The 17,382-nt window shown below is 44.5% G+C and overlaps 1 protein-coding gene across 2 annotated transcripts in view; it reads right to left on the bottom strand.

Annotated features, from left to right (window-relative positions):
- The window catches only part of FES (FES proto-oncogene, tyrosine kinase), a 172,552-nt gene that overhangs the window by 78,033 nt on the left and 77,137 nt on the right, over positions 1-17,382 (bottom strand). For both annotated transcript variants that reach the window (XM_030189652.1, XM_030189653.1), the window contains one exon: positions 2,799-2,918. In XM_030189652.1, coding sequence (XP_030045512.1) covers positions 2,799-2,918 — 120 coding nt within the window. The remainder of the gene's footprint in view (positions 1-2,798; positions 2,919-17,382) is intronic.

Genomic DNA, 17,382 nt, shown 5'->3' with positions numbered 1-17,382 from the left:
GCTGAGGGGGGAAATGACTGGGGTCTATAAAATCCCCAGTGGAGTAGAACGGGTAGAAGTGAATCAATTTTTCACTCTTTCAAAAAGTAAAAGACCAGGGGATACTTGATGAAACTACATGGAAATACTTTAAAACAAATAGGAGGAAATATTTTTTCACACAAAGAACAATTAACCTCTGGAACTCGCTGCCGGAGAATGTGGTAACAGCGGTCAGTGTATCTGGGTTTAAAAAAAAGGTTTGGATAAGTTCCTGGAGGAAAAGTCCATGGTCTCTTATTGAGATGGACATGGGGGAAGCCACTGCTTGCCCCAGAATTGGTAGCATGGAATATTGCTACTAATTGGGTTTCTGCCAGGTACTTGTGGCCTGGATTGGACACTGTTAGCAGGATACTAGGCTAGATGGACCATTGGTCTGACCAAGTATGGCCATTCTTATGTTCTTATGGGCTACAAACTAGGCATTTATAATAGGTGTCCAGAGGGTACCTGGTAGGAGCCTATTCTATAAAGGAAAGTAGGTACCTACCTCCCTTTACACAAAACTAGTGCAACCATGAAAATATGCACCTGTAAGTTAGGCTCCATAGAGCTGGTTTAAGCTGTGCACATAAATTCTGGTGATATGTAAGTTAAGCACATGCGAGTAACTGCCCATGCTCTACCCACAATAGTAGTTTATATCGGAATTGAGGTGCCCGGATGCTGATATAGAATTGGTGCTCGCCGCACTGCATTATTATTACAGGATCATTCTGGGGTGGGTAATGTCGGTGTGAAAGTTAATCAAGGGGGGGGGGGGGGGTGCAAGGCTGAATGCTCACCTAGGGTTTGAAAACCCCTGCACTGTTCCTTGATGAGATTAACGGGAACACAGACCTGCTTATAATCGAAAGAGAAAAACGCCTATATTGCAACCCAAATCGGGAGATGGGCGTCTTTCTCCCCTGGGCGCCCAAATTGGTATAATTGAAAGCCAATTTTGGGCGTTTCCAACTGCAATCCGTCGCAGAAACGGGTAAAGTTGATGGGGGCGTGTCGGAGGCGTGGTGAAGGCGGAACTGGGGCGTGGTTATCGGCCGAGGAGAGATGGGCGTCTTTAGCTGATAATCGAAAAAAAAGGCGTTTTTACCGCAATTTTGGGTCACTTTTTTGGACCTTTTTTTTTCACGAACAAGTCCCAAAAAAGTGCCCCAACTGCCCAGATGACCACCGGAGGGAATCGGGGTGACCTCCCCGGACTCCCCCAGTGGTCACTAACCCCCTCCTACCAAAAAACCACACTTTAATAACTTTTTTTCCAGCCTCTATGCCAGCCTCAAATGCCGTACCCAACTCTATGACAGCAGAATGTGTTCTATCCTGTGACAGCCTTTCCCTGGTTCTGATGTGGCTCTCAGGTGAGTGTGACAACTTTTCTGTTATGCACACTGCAGAGTCACATCAGCAATGCATTGTGGTGGGTGTAGGGTATTGGGCTCCATGATTCCACTAGCTTGTGGCAAATGCTCACGATGTTGGTAGGCTCTACTCCCATGGTGCTTTTCCCCCTGCTTACTGGGTCAGTGTGCCCTGTTTTGTTTCCGGTAGTCCATGAGGTAGTGGCCAACGTGTTAGCCACGTTACAGAACTTAGTTCTTACCTTGAATGTGGCTGAAAGAGGGCATTGTACACCATTCTGCCAGCTTGGGCCTACTGCTAATCTCAGTACCAGGGAGACTCTTTGCCAGTGGGGCACAACCTCTGATCTGCAGTTAACTGTGAGTAAGCGTGCTTATTCCAATAAAGGACGTTTTCGGAGAGATTAGTCTTCAGGTGTCAACTGGTGTGCCAATGTTATATAGCAGCAACAAGTCCTAGAGGCCTGCGTGTATCCAGGTCCCTGGAGCACTTTTAGTGGGTAACGCAGTGCACTTCAGCCAGGTGGACCCAGGCCAATCCTCCCCTACCTGTAACACTTGTGCTGGTAAATGGGAGGTCTCCATAACCCACTGTACCCACATGTAGGTGCCCCCTTCACCCCTAAGAGCTATGGTAGTGTTGTACATTTGTGGGTAGTGGATTTTGGGGGAGGGGGGTTGGGTGCTCAGCACCCGGGGGTAAGGGAGCTATGCATGTGGGAGCGTTGTCTGAAGTCCACCGAACTGACCTCTAGGGTGCCCAGTTGGTGTCCTGGCATGTCAGGGGGGCGAGTGTACTACGAATCGTGGCACCTCCCACGACCAAATGGCTCAGATTAGGACGTTTTTGAGCTGGGCGTTTGTTTGTTTTTTAGCGATAATGGAAACTAAAAACGCCCAGCTCAAAAACGTCCATTTTTTTCGAAAATACGGTCTGTCCCGCCTCTTCACGTACCCATTTTCGGACATAGACGCCCATGGAGATAGGCGTTCGCGTTCGATTATGCCCCTCAGAGTGTAGCACTATGCAATGGGTAAAAGAGAACCAAAGAGCAAGAGACCAAGGGCACAAGCTGCAGGATCTGGGTGTAACAGGAATACAGAGTGCAGCACTATGCAATGAGTTAAACATCACCTGAGTACAAGCTACAGCTGTGAGCAGGAGACCAAGGGCACAAGCTGAAGGATCCAGGTATAACAGGAACATAGACAGTAGCATCATCTACTCAGACACGGGTTAGCAAGAAAGCCAGTGCAACAGCCAAGGAGGAGGAACATTTGAGATGTGAAAAGAAAGCCTCTCCCACTCAAGAGCAGCAGAATGAGAAAAGCATTCCTTTCCTGGTGCGCAGACCCCCTTCAGGACACACACTAGTGTAACACCCCCTCACATACGTGTGCTGTACACTCTCTATGGTCAGGTCATTCAGCTGCAGCTCCTCAGCTTCCAGGTTTTCGGTTTCTTCCAGCAAGGAGGTGTCAAAAGTTACAACAGATGGAATTTTCACGACGGACCTATGAAAGACGCATCCCATGAAGTATTACTAGACACTGATTCAGTGTAATTTAAAAAAAAATTCATACAGCTGTATTCAAAATTTTAGGGACCCTTGGTCACACTATATATTTCAATGAATCCCTACATGAACAGAAGCTAACACAACTTCTACGTGATACAAAGTTAAACATGACAGGATAGATATTCAGCTGATGACGGTGAGTGTTTTATTACACGCTGCTGGCATTATTCCCAAATATTCAATTCCAGGCCATGCCCAGGCACCGGCATTGAATATCTGGGTTTATGTGGCCAGTGATTTCTTATGCAATATTCAGCACTTAACCACCTAAGTTACACTGTATAACGATAGGGCTGACTTTTATGTGGTCCGATTTGGCTGCTTAACTTAAGGGTCCTTTTACTAAGCTGCGGGAAAAAGGGCCCTGCGGTATTGGTGGGGCCATTTTTCCCGCATGCCAGGGCCCTTTTCACCGCAGCAGGTAAAAAGTCCTCCCAAAAAATGGCCATGTGGTAAGATTACTCTTACCGCATGGTCATGTGGCAGGGAGCACTTACCGCCACCCATTGAGGTTGACGGTAAGGGCTCTGGTGGTAACCTGGCAGGGCGTGGCGAAGCCCGATTACTGCTGGGTTAGCACCACACTACTAATTTCCAGGGTTTTTAAAAAATTTGTGCCGGAAATGGTGCACGCTCGAGCTGGAATTACTGCCGGCAGCCGTGTTAGGCCGGCGGTAGTTCCGGGTTCACATGCGGTAAGCCTGCGTTGGGCTTACTGACGCTTCGTAAAAGGGTCCCTTAGAAAGTTAAGTGCTGAATATTGGCAGTTAACTGCCTAAGTGCCAATTCCGCCCCTGGACCACCCACAAAATAGTCGGTTTTCAGTTCAGTGGTCAGTATTGATATTCAGCGGCACTAACCAGTTAAGTGCTACTAAATAACAGCAGATAGTGTTATGACTGGGGATGTGAGCCCTTGTGCCCCGACTGAGCACAGCGAAGATGGAATGCACCACACTCGGTCAGGCAGCCAGACAACCCCTAGCTTCACCTGCACTTAGCCACTATTCCCCAGGAGTTGAGCCCCTGGGTTCAAGCGGCCGACAGGACTTCCGGAACCGGTGGCGTTGCAGGACCACCGACCAGACAGGTAGCCAACAGACACAGTCCAAGAGCCAGGAAAACAGTAGAGCTGAGAATAGTCAAAACACAGTCCAGGGTCAGAGGCAGGCAGCAACGCAACGCGTGGTCAGGAAACAAGGCAAGGTCTGGAACACCGAAAATACTGGAACCAGGAACCGACAAGGAACACGGATGTGGACCACGACCTCTATGCAGCAGAAGCCGAAGCAATGAAGGGCTGGAGGCAGTGCCTTAAGTAGGGAAGGAATTAGGCTCAAGCATGTGCAGCTGCTCCAAGATGGCTGCCCCCATCAGCAGAGTAGCACAACACCCAAATATGGGCTTCCTTCCTGTTCTCGTATACAAGATGGCTGCCCCCTCCTGAGTTAGCCAAGATGGCTGCTGTCCTTGATCCAACCAAGATAACGGCTGCCAGAAATAGGAAACAGAAACAGACCATCCTGGAGAAACCACATTCAAAATAGCCGGCTATCTCTGCCGGACCGCGCCTCACCGGCGAATCGGCCGTGCAGGCCTGGAACCAGATGAGGAACGTAACAGATAGCCCCACACAGGCGATCTTAAGTCACTTTGAATATTGACTCTGATATTTTTTGAATAATTTAATGTGAATTAGCATTTCTTTGTAGATTTTACAGCTTGAAAATAAGAAAATGGTGGTTATGAAAGGTGCAAAAGTATGGACACTCTTTCAGTCAGTATTTTGTAACATCCTCTGGCAGAAATAACAGCTTTCAAACATTTTCTGTAGCTAAGAGTCTTTCTATTCTTCATTTCATTTATATAATTTCATAACATTTCTAACTTGCCTATCCAGATTAATCTAGATAGACTACAACATACATGGATAATATATAGTATAAACAGCATACTAACAGACATCAAATACTAAGAGGTGAATAAACATAATCTCTCCCTCCCCCCCCCCCCCCCCCCCCCGATATGCAAAAGCATTTAACCGGCCAGGATCAGCACCTGCTGTCCATAAAATTCGTGGTTGAAAGTCAGTTATATCATGCGCATTGCTGGCTAAGTTTGGCGGCCGTATCGGGCCACATGAATAGCAGGCCTATGTTTGGCTGGTTCAAACTTAACCTAAACTACATGCTTCAACAAGGTCTCTTCCCTAAGGAAAATGGCAACATCTTTTTTTTTTTTTTGTTACATTTGTACCCCACGCTTTCCCACTCATGGCAGGCTCAATGCGGCTTACATGGAGCAATGGGGGGTTAAGTGACTTGCCCAGAGTCACAAGGAGCTGCCTGTGCCTGAAGTGGGAATCGAACTCAGTTCCTCAGTTCCCCAGGACCAAAGTCCACCACCCTAACCACTAGGCCACTCCTCCACACCTTACTCACCCCAATACCAAAAGACACCAAGAAAAATACAAACGAAATCACCAACTACCGTCCAGTAGCATCTATCCCACTGGTAATCAAACTGATGGAATGCATGGTAACCAAGCAACTTACTGATTATATAAACAAATTCTCAATATTACATGAATCACAATCAGGATTTCGCCCCCTCCACAGCACTGAAACAGTACTAATTACTCTCTTAGCCAAATTCAAGCAAGAAATAGCAACAGGTAAAAGCATATTTCTCCTCGCATTCGACATGGTAAACCATAATATACTACTAAGACTCCTAGACTACTTCGAGATCGGAGGAAACATACTTAGTTGGATCAAGGGTTTCCTAACCACTAGAACATATTAAGTGAAATCAAATTCAAACATATCATCACCGTGGAAAGCAGACTGCGGAGTACCTCAAGGATCACCACTATCACTGATCCTCTTCAACCTAACGATGAACCCACTAGCCAAGTCCCTATCCGACCAAGGTCTTAACCCTTTCAACTATGCGGATGATGTCACAATATACATTCCCTACAAACACAATCTGACAGAAATCACCAACAAAATCAAGCTCGGCCTGAACATTATAAACTCATGGGCAAATGCATTTCTACTAAAACTTAACACAGAAAAAACACACTGTCTCATCCTCTCATCCCAATACAACACGAACAACCCCTTAAATATACATACACCAGATTACACCCTCCCCATCTCAGACAGTCTGAAACTCCTCGGCGTTACAATCGACCACAACCTTACACTAGAGAGCCACGTGAAATCCACAACTAAGAAAATTTTCCACTCAATGTGGAAACTCAAACGTGTGAAACCATTCTTCCCGAGGGAAACATTCTGGAACAACTCATAAAGAAACTTCAAACCGCTCAAAACATGGCAGCCAGACTTATTCGGAAAAATGCAATTCGAAAACGCCAAACCCCTCTGAGAAAAATTGCACTGGCTCCCAATCAAAGAACGTGTAGCTTTCAAAATCTGCGCCCTGGTTCATAAAATTATCTACGGCGAGGCCCCGGAATACATGACACACCTCATCGACCTACCAATCAGAAATACAACCGGATCAACACGAACATATTTAAACCTCCACTACCCAAGCTGCAAAGGCCTCAAATACAAATCAACTTATGCATCCAGCTTTTCCTACATAAGTACACAAGTATGGAACGCATTACCTAAAGCCGTGAAAACAACGTATAACCACCTAAATGTCCGGAAATCACTAAAAACTTACCTGTTCAAAAAGGCATACCCTACCGACCCTACTTAAATACCTGAACCCTGCAACACTATGAAACCAAAGCACGTAATGGACATAACGAAACTCTTCCCCTATACGATTCCTTAATATGTTTGTTCCACATGAACCTTATTCTACCACATCACTGTGTAACTGTTTATACCGGAATTGGCGAACGCCGTTACGGTACTATGTAAGCCACATTGAGACAGCAAATAGGTGGGAAAATGTGGGATACAAATGCAATAAATAAATAAACTGGCCAGTGCTGAATATCGGCTTGGCCGGTTAAGTTTGAACCAGCCAAAAATAAATCAGATATTCAACGCTGGTCACCAGATATGGCCTGGCACTGAATATCTGTTAGCTGGGCTAACTCAAGCGGACTGAATATCAGGCCCATGGACAAAGATGAGCTGGTTGACACTCTGTTTCTGGACTTTCAAAAGGCATTTGACAAATGAATTGATTTGCACTTTTCTGACTACTGACAGGCCAGTTATGACCCGTGACCTACATAGCTAAAAGCTCAAACTTCATCTTTCTGTACTTTCTGCTGAGAGCTGTGAATTCGAGGTCATGCTGATCCTCCCCTCCCTGACAGAGTTGGTGCCACTGACTCTACACCACAAGGACACTTGAGAATGTACACAGTTTGAAAGCGAAGAATGTGTTGAGGTTACTAGACAAAAATAATGATAAAAGACCTGGGTTTTGGAAAGATTCCTGTAGCAAAGTGGCGACTATAATCTCCTGTAAAGGAAACCTTGGACTTGTCATAAGATGCTGTGTTCCATAAACATTTAGATATTGTGTTCTGTATTCCATAACATTCAGATAGCGTTTTCTATTTTATGTAAACAATAAAGTACGCCAGAAATTAGCTGATGTAACACAGAAATTAGCTGAAATTGCAAACTGCATGATTTTTGGGAGGGAATTGATGACTAATGCATTGTACAAAAGAGTATATAAGTGGCAGTTGTATTATATTTAGTCAGAGGGTGAGATATGATCTCTGCCTCTCATAACAAATTGCTATTCGTTATATAAATTGGTAAGGAATAAAGACTGTCTATTTTGGAAAAAACCTATCCTCTGTCTTTTCTGTCACCCCATATCCTGGGGGTGGGCTGGTCCACTGTATCTTGGGGAGGGTGTAAGGAGGCAGAAAACCCTATTGGTATATTTCTTATGGTAAGCAGAAAACCCAGAAAAATAATTACCACATATTATAGCCTGAGGGGACCAGCCTGTGGAGGAGTGGCCTAGTGGTTAGGGTGGTGGGCTTTGGTCCTGGGGAACTGAGGAACTGAGTTCAATTCCCACTTGAGGCACAGGCAGCTCCTTGTGACCCTGGGCAAAGTCACTTAACCCTTCATTGTCCCATGTAAGCCGCATTGAGCCTGCCATGAGTGGGAAAGCGCAGGGTACAAATGTAACAAAAATAAAATAGATACTATTGGAGATTCTACATGGAATGTTGCTACTATTGGAGATTCTACATGGAATGTTGCTATTCCACTAGCAACATTCCATGTAGAAGGCTGCGCAGGCTTCTGTTTCTGTGAGTCTGACGTCAGACTCACAGAAGCAGAAGCCTGCGCGGCCACATTGGTGATCTGCAAGGGCCGACTTCTACATGGAATGTTGCTAGTGGAATAGCAACATTCCATGTAAAATCTCAAATAGTAGCAACAGTGGAGGAGTGGCCTAGTGGTTAGGGTGGTGGACTTTGGTCCAGAGGAACTGAGGAACTGAGTTTGATTCCCACTTCAGGCACAGGCAGCTCCTTGTGACCCTGGGCAAAGTCACTTAACCCTTCATTGTCCCATGTAAGCCGCATTGAGCCTGCCATGAGTGGGAAAGCGCGGGGTACAAATGTAACAACAACAACAACATACAACCCCAGACTCCACTATAAAGAGCATGGAATGGGTAGCACTTCAGAAAATGCTATCCTAGAGGTTCAGGATTTGAGTTTTCTACCTAACAGACTAAATTTGGCTCCCAGAACCTCTCTCCCACATTTTCCTATGTCTTTGGTACCCAAAAACTATAACTACGTGATGCAAGTTTTTCCACATTTGGAGTCATCACCCAGGATAAGGATCTAGGTGTCATCATTGATGATACATTGAAATCCTCTGCTCAGTGTGGAGCGGCGGCAGCGACTAAGAAAGCAAATAGAATGGTAGGAATTATTACGAAAGGAATAGAAAATAAATATGAGAATGTTACAAATGCCTTTGTATTGCTCCATGCACCTCTAATACTGTGTGCAATTCTGGTCACTGCATCTCAAAAAAGATATAGTACAATTAGAAAAGGTACAAAGAAAGGCGACGAAAGATAAAGGGGATAGGACGACTTCCCTATGAGGAAATGTAAAAGTGGCTAGGGCTCTTCAGCTTGGAGAAGAGACGGCTGAGGGGAGCTTTGATAGAGGTCTATAAAATACTGAGTGGAGTGGAACAGGTAGATTTCAATCGCTTGTTTACTGTTTCCAAAAATACTAGGACTAGGGGGCATGCAATAGTAAATTTAAAACAAACCAGAGAAAATATTTATTCACTCATTGTAATTAAACTCTGGAATTTATTGTCAGAGAATGTGGTAAAAGCAGTTAGCTTAGAAGGGTTTTTAAAAGGTTTTGGATAATTTCCTGAAAGAAAAGCTCACAAGCCATTATTAAGATGGACTTGGGAAAATCCACTGTTTATTTCTAGGATAAGCAGCATAAAATCGGTTTAAATTTTTGGGATTTTGCCAGGTACTTGTGACCTGTTAGAAACAGGATCCCGGGCTTGATGGACCTTTGCTTTGGTCTTCACCGAGGAAGATTTGGGTGGGATAACGGTGCCGGAAATGGTATTCGAAGCTGACGAGTCGGAGAAACTTAATGAATTCTCTGTAAACCTGGAGGATGTAATGGGGCAGTTCTCCAAACTGAAGAGTAGCAAATCTCCTGGACCGGATGGCATTCATCCCAGAGTACTGACAGAACTAAAAAATGAGCTTGCGGAGCTATTGTTAGAAATATGTAATTTATCCTTAAAATCGAGCGTGGTACTGGAAGATTGGAGGGTGGCCAATGTAACATCAGTTTTTAAAAAAGGTTCCAGAGGAGATCCGGGAAATTATAGACCGGTGAGTCTGACGTCGGTGCCGGGCAAAATGGTACAGACTATTATTAAGAACAAAATTATAGAGCATATTCAAAAGCATGGATTAATGAGACAAAGTCAACATGGATTAGTGAAGGGAAATCTTGCCTCACCAATCTACTACATTTCTTTGAAGGGGTGAACAAACATGTGGATAAAGGGGAGCCGGTTGACATTGTGCATCTGGATTTTCAGAAGGCATTTGACAAAGTACCTCATGAAAGAGTCCAGAGGAAATTGGAGAGTCATGGGATAGGAGGTAGTGTTCTATTGTGGATTAAAAACTGGTTAAAAGAAAACAGAGAGTAGGGTTACATGGTCAGTGTTCTCAATGGAGAAGGGTAGTTAGTGGGGTTCCCCAGGGGTCTGTGCTGGGACCGCTGCTTTTTAACATATTTATAAATGACCTAGAGATGGGAGTAAATAGTGAGGTAATTAAATTTGCTGATGACACAAAGTTATTCAAAGTCGTTAAATCGTGGGAGGATTGTGAAAAATTACGAGACTGGGAGACTGGGTGTCTAAATGGCTGATGATGTTTAATGTGAGCAAGTGCAAGGTGATGCATGTGGGAAAGAGAAACCCGAATTATAGCTACGCCATGCAAGGTTCCACGTTAGGAGTCACCAACCAAGAAAGGGATCTAGGTGTCGTCGTTGATGATACGTTGACACCTTCTGCTCAGTGTGCTGCTGCGGCTAAGAAAGCAAATAGAATGTTAGGTATTATTAGGAAAGGAATGGAAAACAAAAATGAGGATGTTATAATGCCTTTGTATCGCTCCATGGTGCGACCGCACCTTGAATATTGTGTTCAATTCTGGTCGCCGCATCTCAAAGAAGATATAGTGGAATTAGAAAAGGTGCAGAGAAGGACGACGAAAATGATAAAGGGGATGGGACGACTTCCCTATGAGGAAAGGCTAAAGTGGCTAGGGCTCTTCAGCTTGGAGAAAAGGCAGCTGAGGGGAGATATGATAGAGGTCTATAAAATAATGAGTGGAGCTGAACGGGTAGATGTGAAGCGTCTGTTCACGCTTTCCAAAAATACTAGGACTAGGGGGCATGCGATGAAGCTACAATGTAGTAAATTTAAAACGAATCGGAGAAAATGTTTCTTCACTCAACGTGTAATTAAACTCTGGAATTCGTTGCCAGAGAATGTGGTAAAGGCGGTTAGCTTAGCGGAGTTTAAAAAAAGGTTTGGACGGCTTCCTAATGGAAAAGTCCATATACTTTTATTAAATGGACTTGGGGAAATTCCACTATTTCTGGGATAAGCAGTATAAAATGTTTTGTACATTTTTGGGATCTTGTTGGGTATTTGTGACCTGGATTGGCCACTGTTGGAAACAGGATGCTGGGCTCGATGGACCTTTGGTCTTTCCCAGTATGGCAATACTTATGTACTTATGTACTTTAGTCTGTCCCAGTATGGAGCCATTTTGTTATAGGAAAACTACCTGAAAAAATTGAGGCCCTGATATTCAAAAGGGTTTTCTACCGGGTTAAAATGTGCTGATTGAGCTGTCAGGGGGTGTTCAGCACCACTTAACTAAGCAGTACTGCTGAATATCAACTCTGACTGACAGGGCAATATCCAGCTAGTGTTAGGGTGGTCTGGGGGTAGAGTTGGGGTGCTCTTGGAACTTATGCGGGCACTGGTAATATTCAGTGCTGATGCCCCCATAGCTGGGCAAATAGGACTGCTTTAATAGTAAATCAAATTTTGCCCAGTTTAGCTATGCAGGTACATGACTGAATACTGGCCATATCTGCATAACTTCTGGGTATTGACACCGATGCAGCTATTCAATGTTAGTGCCTGGACCAAGGAGGTTTGATAACAGGAGATGGCATGAGCCTATCTGGCCCTTTATGTGGCTGAAGCCAGTAGGCGGAGCTTGTCACCCTATCAATTTCATTGTTTTGGGGTTTACCAAAATGGCAGCAGCTGCATTGGGGAGAACTAAAACCTCCATGGGTGGAGTGTGTGGATACCTGCTTCAGCCTTGTGACATCATGCCGTCTCCTGTTATCAAAACTCCTTGGCTTGGACCCTGCATTGAATATCTGGGTCTAATTTAGCCGGCACCAGTAAGCATTTTTTAAAAATGCTCACCGTTGCCAGCTGAAAATTGACTGGTGAGTTTTCGATGCTTTTCATAAAGTAGTGCGCTTTCTCTTGATACAACTGTTCTGGCAGCGAGTTCCACATGTAATAGAAAACACAGTGCATGCCTGCTCTGTTTTTCAGCATCTTCTAGTCAAAGAATACACAAGAAATTGTTTTAGCTGGAGCACAAAGCTTGCCAAGAGCTCATAAACTTGAATAGAATATTCTAAACCCATCTTGAAAAGGGAATATAAAAGTTTAAATGCAACTTATAAAATCTTAAACTGAACACAAAACTTAATGGGTAACCAGTGGAGCCCAACCAAAACAGGGGATATATGATCTGCTTTTTAAGTCCAGTAATAACATGAACTGCAGCATTTTGAATTAACTGTAATGGTTTAATAACTGTGTCAGGGAGGCCAGTATAAATCACATTACAAAAAAACCAAGGACGATAAACCTAAGAATTGAACAACAGTTTGGAAATCATGAGGCTCTAAAAAGAAATATGATTTTCATACCAATTGTAACTTTTAAAAAAGTACTGTGAATTACCTTAGCAACTTGCGGTTTAAAGGTAACTTCTAATCTATTGCTATTCTTAATAGTTTTGTTTCCTCATGAATTGGTATCAAGTGATCAATAATTTCATCATCTTAAGTGGAACAAAACGACTGATCTCTTGAAATCACCAGACTCAGTTTTTCTGAAATTGACAGCTAGGCCACTCCTGGTACATCAAGCTAAGAAGATTCTATGAAAATTGGCAACCAAATTTTGAGATATGAATGTCCATCTTTATAGAAAATGGAGCAAACAGCAATGTGTAGTCAACACACGTATCTTTCACAACAAAGTGAACAACAGAATCACACAGATTGAAACCTGATACAGAAAGTGCTGACCCCTACAGGATTCTGCAGTCCACAGGAAATTATTCTGAGGCATTATTCCCATTTCTAACCTGCTACTGTCTACCTAATAAATAGGAAAAAAAACAATTTATGTCTTCATCACTTCCAAAATTAGGCAATCTTTTCAACAAGATGTCTGGGTGAACCATGTCGAAAGCAGCCTAGGCAGCCACCTAGAGTGGCACAATTTTAGGGGTGGCACACCACAGATGTTGTTTGGAGAGTCTGGGGGGTGGGGGGGGGGGGGGGGGAGATTCCCTTTCCAAATGCTGCAGGACACAAATTCATCAGAATAAATTGCCTCCCGCCTCCCCCCTCCTAACCCTCATGTGGTTCTGCATAACCCTTTCTCTTTTCTCTCCCCCTAGCCATCCAGCAGCTCCCCCTCTTGCGCCCTTCAAACTGTTGTGGTTCCTGTTGCAGCTCCCTGTTTGGGATGTGACAGTGTCAGCAGTAATGAGAATGTTAACACCCTGTGAAATTTTCGGCTCAAAGTTCTATAAGGTTGCCAAGTCCTGCCCCCCCCCCCCCATACATTTCTTGTTGCCACTGCGGCAGGATTTGCCAGAGACTTTTGGAGGCCTGAGCCCAAGCCTATGAGGGTGTTAGGTTTCTCATTATTGCTGATATTGTCACGTTGCAACCGGAGCCGTGACAGGAACCACAAACGTTTGCGGAGTGGAATGCAGTGATGGGGAGAGCAGGGGGTGGGGTGGATGGGATTTAATATATTGCCTTTCTGTAGTTACAATCAAAGCGGTTTACATATTAAATGCAGGTACTAATTTTGTACCTGGGGTGATAGAGGGTTAAGTGAATTGTCCAGATTCACAAAGATCTGCAGTGGGAATTGAACCCAGTTCCCTAGGTTCCGAGGCTGTTGAACTAACCAATAGGCTACTCTTCCACTTCGCAGGGCACAAGAGAGAAGCTGCTGGATAGGCTGGGAGGAGTGAGAGGGTGATATGCTGGACCATGTGGGGAGGGGTAGGAAAGGAAAGACGCCAGGCCATTTTTGGGATGTGGCTTGACAAAGAAGGGGAGATGCTGAACATGGGAGAGAAGGGAATAGGGAAATATTGGACTAGAAGGAGAGGGAGAGAGGCAAGGAAGCTGACTGGCAGACGGTACAAAGGCTTAAAATACAAGGCGCTGCACGCATCAACCTTTTCTTACATAAGCACACAATTCTGGAATACATTACTACGCAACTTGAAAACGATCCACGAACTAACCAACTTCCGCAAACTATTGAAGACTTATCTCTTTGATAAAATTTACTGTAAGGATCAAAACACATGAAGTCCACACTCACTATTCAGATATACACCAATACATTCTCTTCTGAATTCTTATCCCCCATAATTTTATCACATTTATACCGTTACTCACAGAAAATGTTATACCGAATGTTCTCTTGCTATTGTTCTATTACCCTATCAGTTTCCCGTTGTCTCTTTCCACTGTTCCATTGTTCTCTTCCTTTGTCCTATTCCCTAACGATACTTGACTCTGTCTTCACATAACTGTCACAATGTAATCCATAACTGAGTTGTAACAAATTGTACTACCATCAATACAATGTATTGTAAGCCACACTGAGCCCGCAAATAGGTGGGAAAATGTGGGATACAAATGCAATAAAATAAATAATAAATACAGTGGGAGAAGAGAGTCTAAAGCTGGGGCTGGGAAAAGGGAGTAGGCTAGGGGTGGCAGAAAGGGTCTCAAACTGGCAGATTATGGTGTGGCAGAAGGTGGCTGATGCCGGGGGGCGGGAGGGGGGTAATGCTAGGGCTGGGAGCTAACATAGGGGCTGGGGATGGGAAATGCTAAGAGATGGGAGTGGAAGAAAGGGTCTAATGCAGGGCCTGGGGACAGGAGAGAGGGGCTGACAAGGATGTAACAGAAAAGGGCTGGGGTTGATGAAGCAGCTGGGGATGGAAGGAGGCTGCTGATGGGGGACTCAAAGGAAGAGAAGAACAGATTCTGTGGGGAAAGGGCATATGAAGGCAGGTGAAGATGGAGGGACAGAGGGATGGATGCTGAGTTTAAAGTGGAGGAAAGGCAGGGTACATGGATATTTGAGAAGAAAGTAAGTAGGCGGATGCTGGGGAAGGGGAGAAGGATGTATAAAGAGAAGAATCAGTAGAACGGATGCTGCACTTGGGCGAGATGGAGGGGTAATGTATACTGGAGGTGCTGTTGCAGAGGTGCACACAGCCTAAGGTTTGACTAGCGTATCTGGGTTTAAAAAAGGGTTTGGACAAGTTCCTGGAGGAAAATCCATAGTTTGCTACTGAGACAGACATGGGGAGGCAGCTGCTTGCCCCGGGATTGGTAGCATGGAATGTTGCTAATAATTGGGTTTCTGCCAGGTACTTGTGACCTGGCTTGGCCGTTGTTTGGAAATGGGATGCTGAGTTAGATGGACCATTGGTCTGACCCAGTACGGCTACTCTTATGTTCACTAGATACTCTTGGGCCAGCCTGAACACAGCCATACTGAGAGGTTTTTGGACTCTCGACTATGAAAACCACGCTGGCACTCATCTAACCAAATTATTAGATTCTACAAACCACTTTCTCAATCAACTTGTTAAAAAATGGCAGATTAGAAACTGGATGACTAAATATTGCAATCTGAAATTGCGCTGGATGATTTCTTAATCACAGGACATACGGAGGCTTGTTTCAGCCTAGTGACATTGTCCCATCTTTCAAAAAAGAGTGAACTAATGTCATCCGAAATTCAGCAAAAGACTCTCTAATTAATGTTAAAAGTTGTCACGGATATTTGGGGTGGACCTGTTGGGACAGCTGCATGTGGGAGGAAATCTGGTACCCTTTGAAAAGTTGGTGGAAGATTTTGGGCTACGGCCGGGTGACCGTTATGCCTATATACAGTTGCAACATTTCTTGCTAGGACAAGGCTATATAGGGTGTATGAAGCGTGACATCCACCCAATGGAAGAGCTCTGTGTAGACTTGAACATATCGCGGGGAATGATATCTCGTTTATACGCATACCAGGTGATAAATATTAAACAATATGTACTCCATAGGAAGAGGTGGGAACAGGAATTACAGTTTTCTTTATCAGATGCAGGGTGGCGGGCGTTGGAAAAACAGATCTTGAAATCATCTTTAGCTGTGACAATGCAGGAAAATGCTATTAAGGTATTTTACAGATGGTATCTGACTCCGGTCAGACTGCATCACATGTTCGCCCATGTGCCCAAAGACTGTTGGCGGAATTGTGGTGGAATGGGGACCATGGGTCATATTTAGTGGTCCTGCCCTAAAGCTCAGGCCTATTGGAAGGGGGTGCAAGCGCGTCTTCAGGTCTGGGTTGGCAAATCTGTACAGTGGCATCCGGTAGTTTTCTTACTTGGGCAGCGGCCAGTGGGCATCACGTCTGACCAGTGGCTCTTGGTGAGAGGATCCCTGCATGCAGCTTGCATAAATTTAGCACAGAACTGGAAGTCACCTAAGGTTCCCTCAATGGTGACTTGGATCACCAAGGTGAGATACATATGTGAAATGGAGAGATTAACTGCAGTAAGAAGGAAAACATTGCCCGCATGGGAAAGGGTTTGGGAACCCTTTCTACAACAGTGTTCTGGTTAACTGGTGTGTACATGAGTGCAAGAAAGGGGGGGGAGGAGGACAAGGGGTAGGGAGATTTTCTGTAAAAAAATATTCAAAAATTCGAAGTAGTATATGCCTCTGTTTTAGCATTGTTAGTTAACTGATGTTTCTTTTGTCAACTACTCACTGAATGATTGTGTGGATATGTAGATAACTTTATTGCACCAATCTGAGTAGATGTTGTATTGATTTTGCAATGCTCAATAAAGACTTCTATAAATTAAAAAAAAAAAAAGTTGTCACGGATAACCTCATAACTTTTGAACGGCAATAATAATATCTGCAGTCTTTGTAGGACATAATGTTAGCCAAGGCTCATTAGAACTCATTCTCTAAGTCAAACTCTTGAGTCCCACGTATAGGATGTAATGCTATTTCAGCAACTTTTGCCTTAAAAAGTTTTGCAAATTCACCTGCAGGGGAGATTTTGATGGTCCCTTTATTTTCTGGCAGTACATAGTTCACATACACAGGTTGAGATGTGCCCTTCTGCATCTTATCAGCAGCATATTTTTTTTTATTATTTGTACCCCGCGCTTTCCCACTCATGGCAGGCTCAATGCGGCTTACATGGGGCAATGGAGGGTTAAGTGACTTGCCCAGAGTCACAAGGAGCTGCCTGTGCCTGAAGTGGGAATCGAACTCAGTTCCTCAGGACCAAAGTCCACCACCCTAACCACTAGGCTACACCTCCACTAGCAACGTTCCATGTAGAAGTCGGCCCTTGAAGATCACCAATGTGGCCGCGCAGGCTTCTGCTTCTGTGAGTCTGACGTCCTGCACGTACGTGCAGGACGTCAGACTCACAGAAACAGAAGCCTGCGCAGCCTTCTACATGGAAT

The sequence above is a fragment of the Microcaecilia unicolor genome, chromosome 1 (genome assembly GCF_901765095.1).
Source record: "Microcaecilia unicolor chromosome 1, aMicUni1.1, whole genome shotgun sequence".
Lineage (NCBI taxonomy): Eukaryota > Metazoa > Chordata > Amphibia > Gymnophiona > Siphonopidae > Microcaecilia > Microcaecilia unicolor.
The sequence above is the reverse complement of the archived record's forward strand: the minus strand, read 5'-3'. Positions and strand labels throughout refer to the sequence as shown.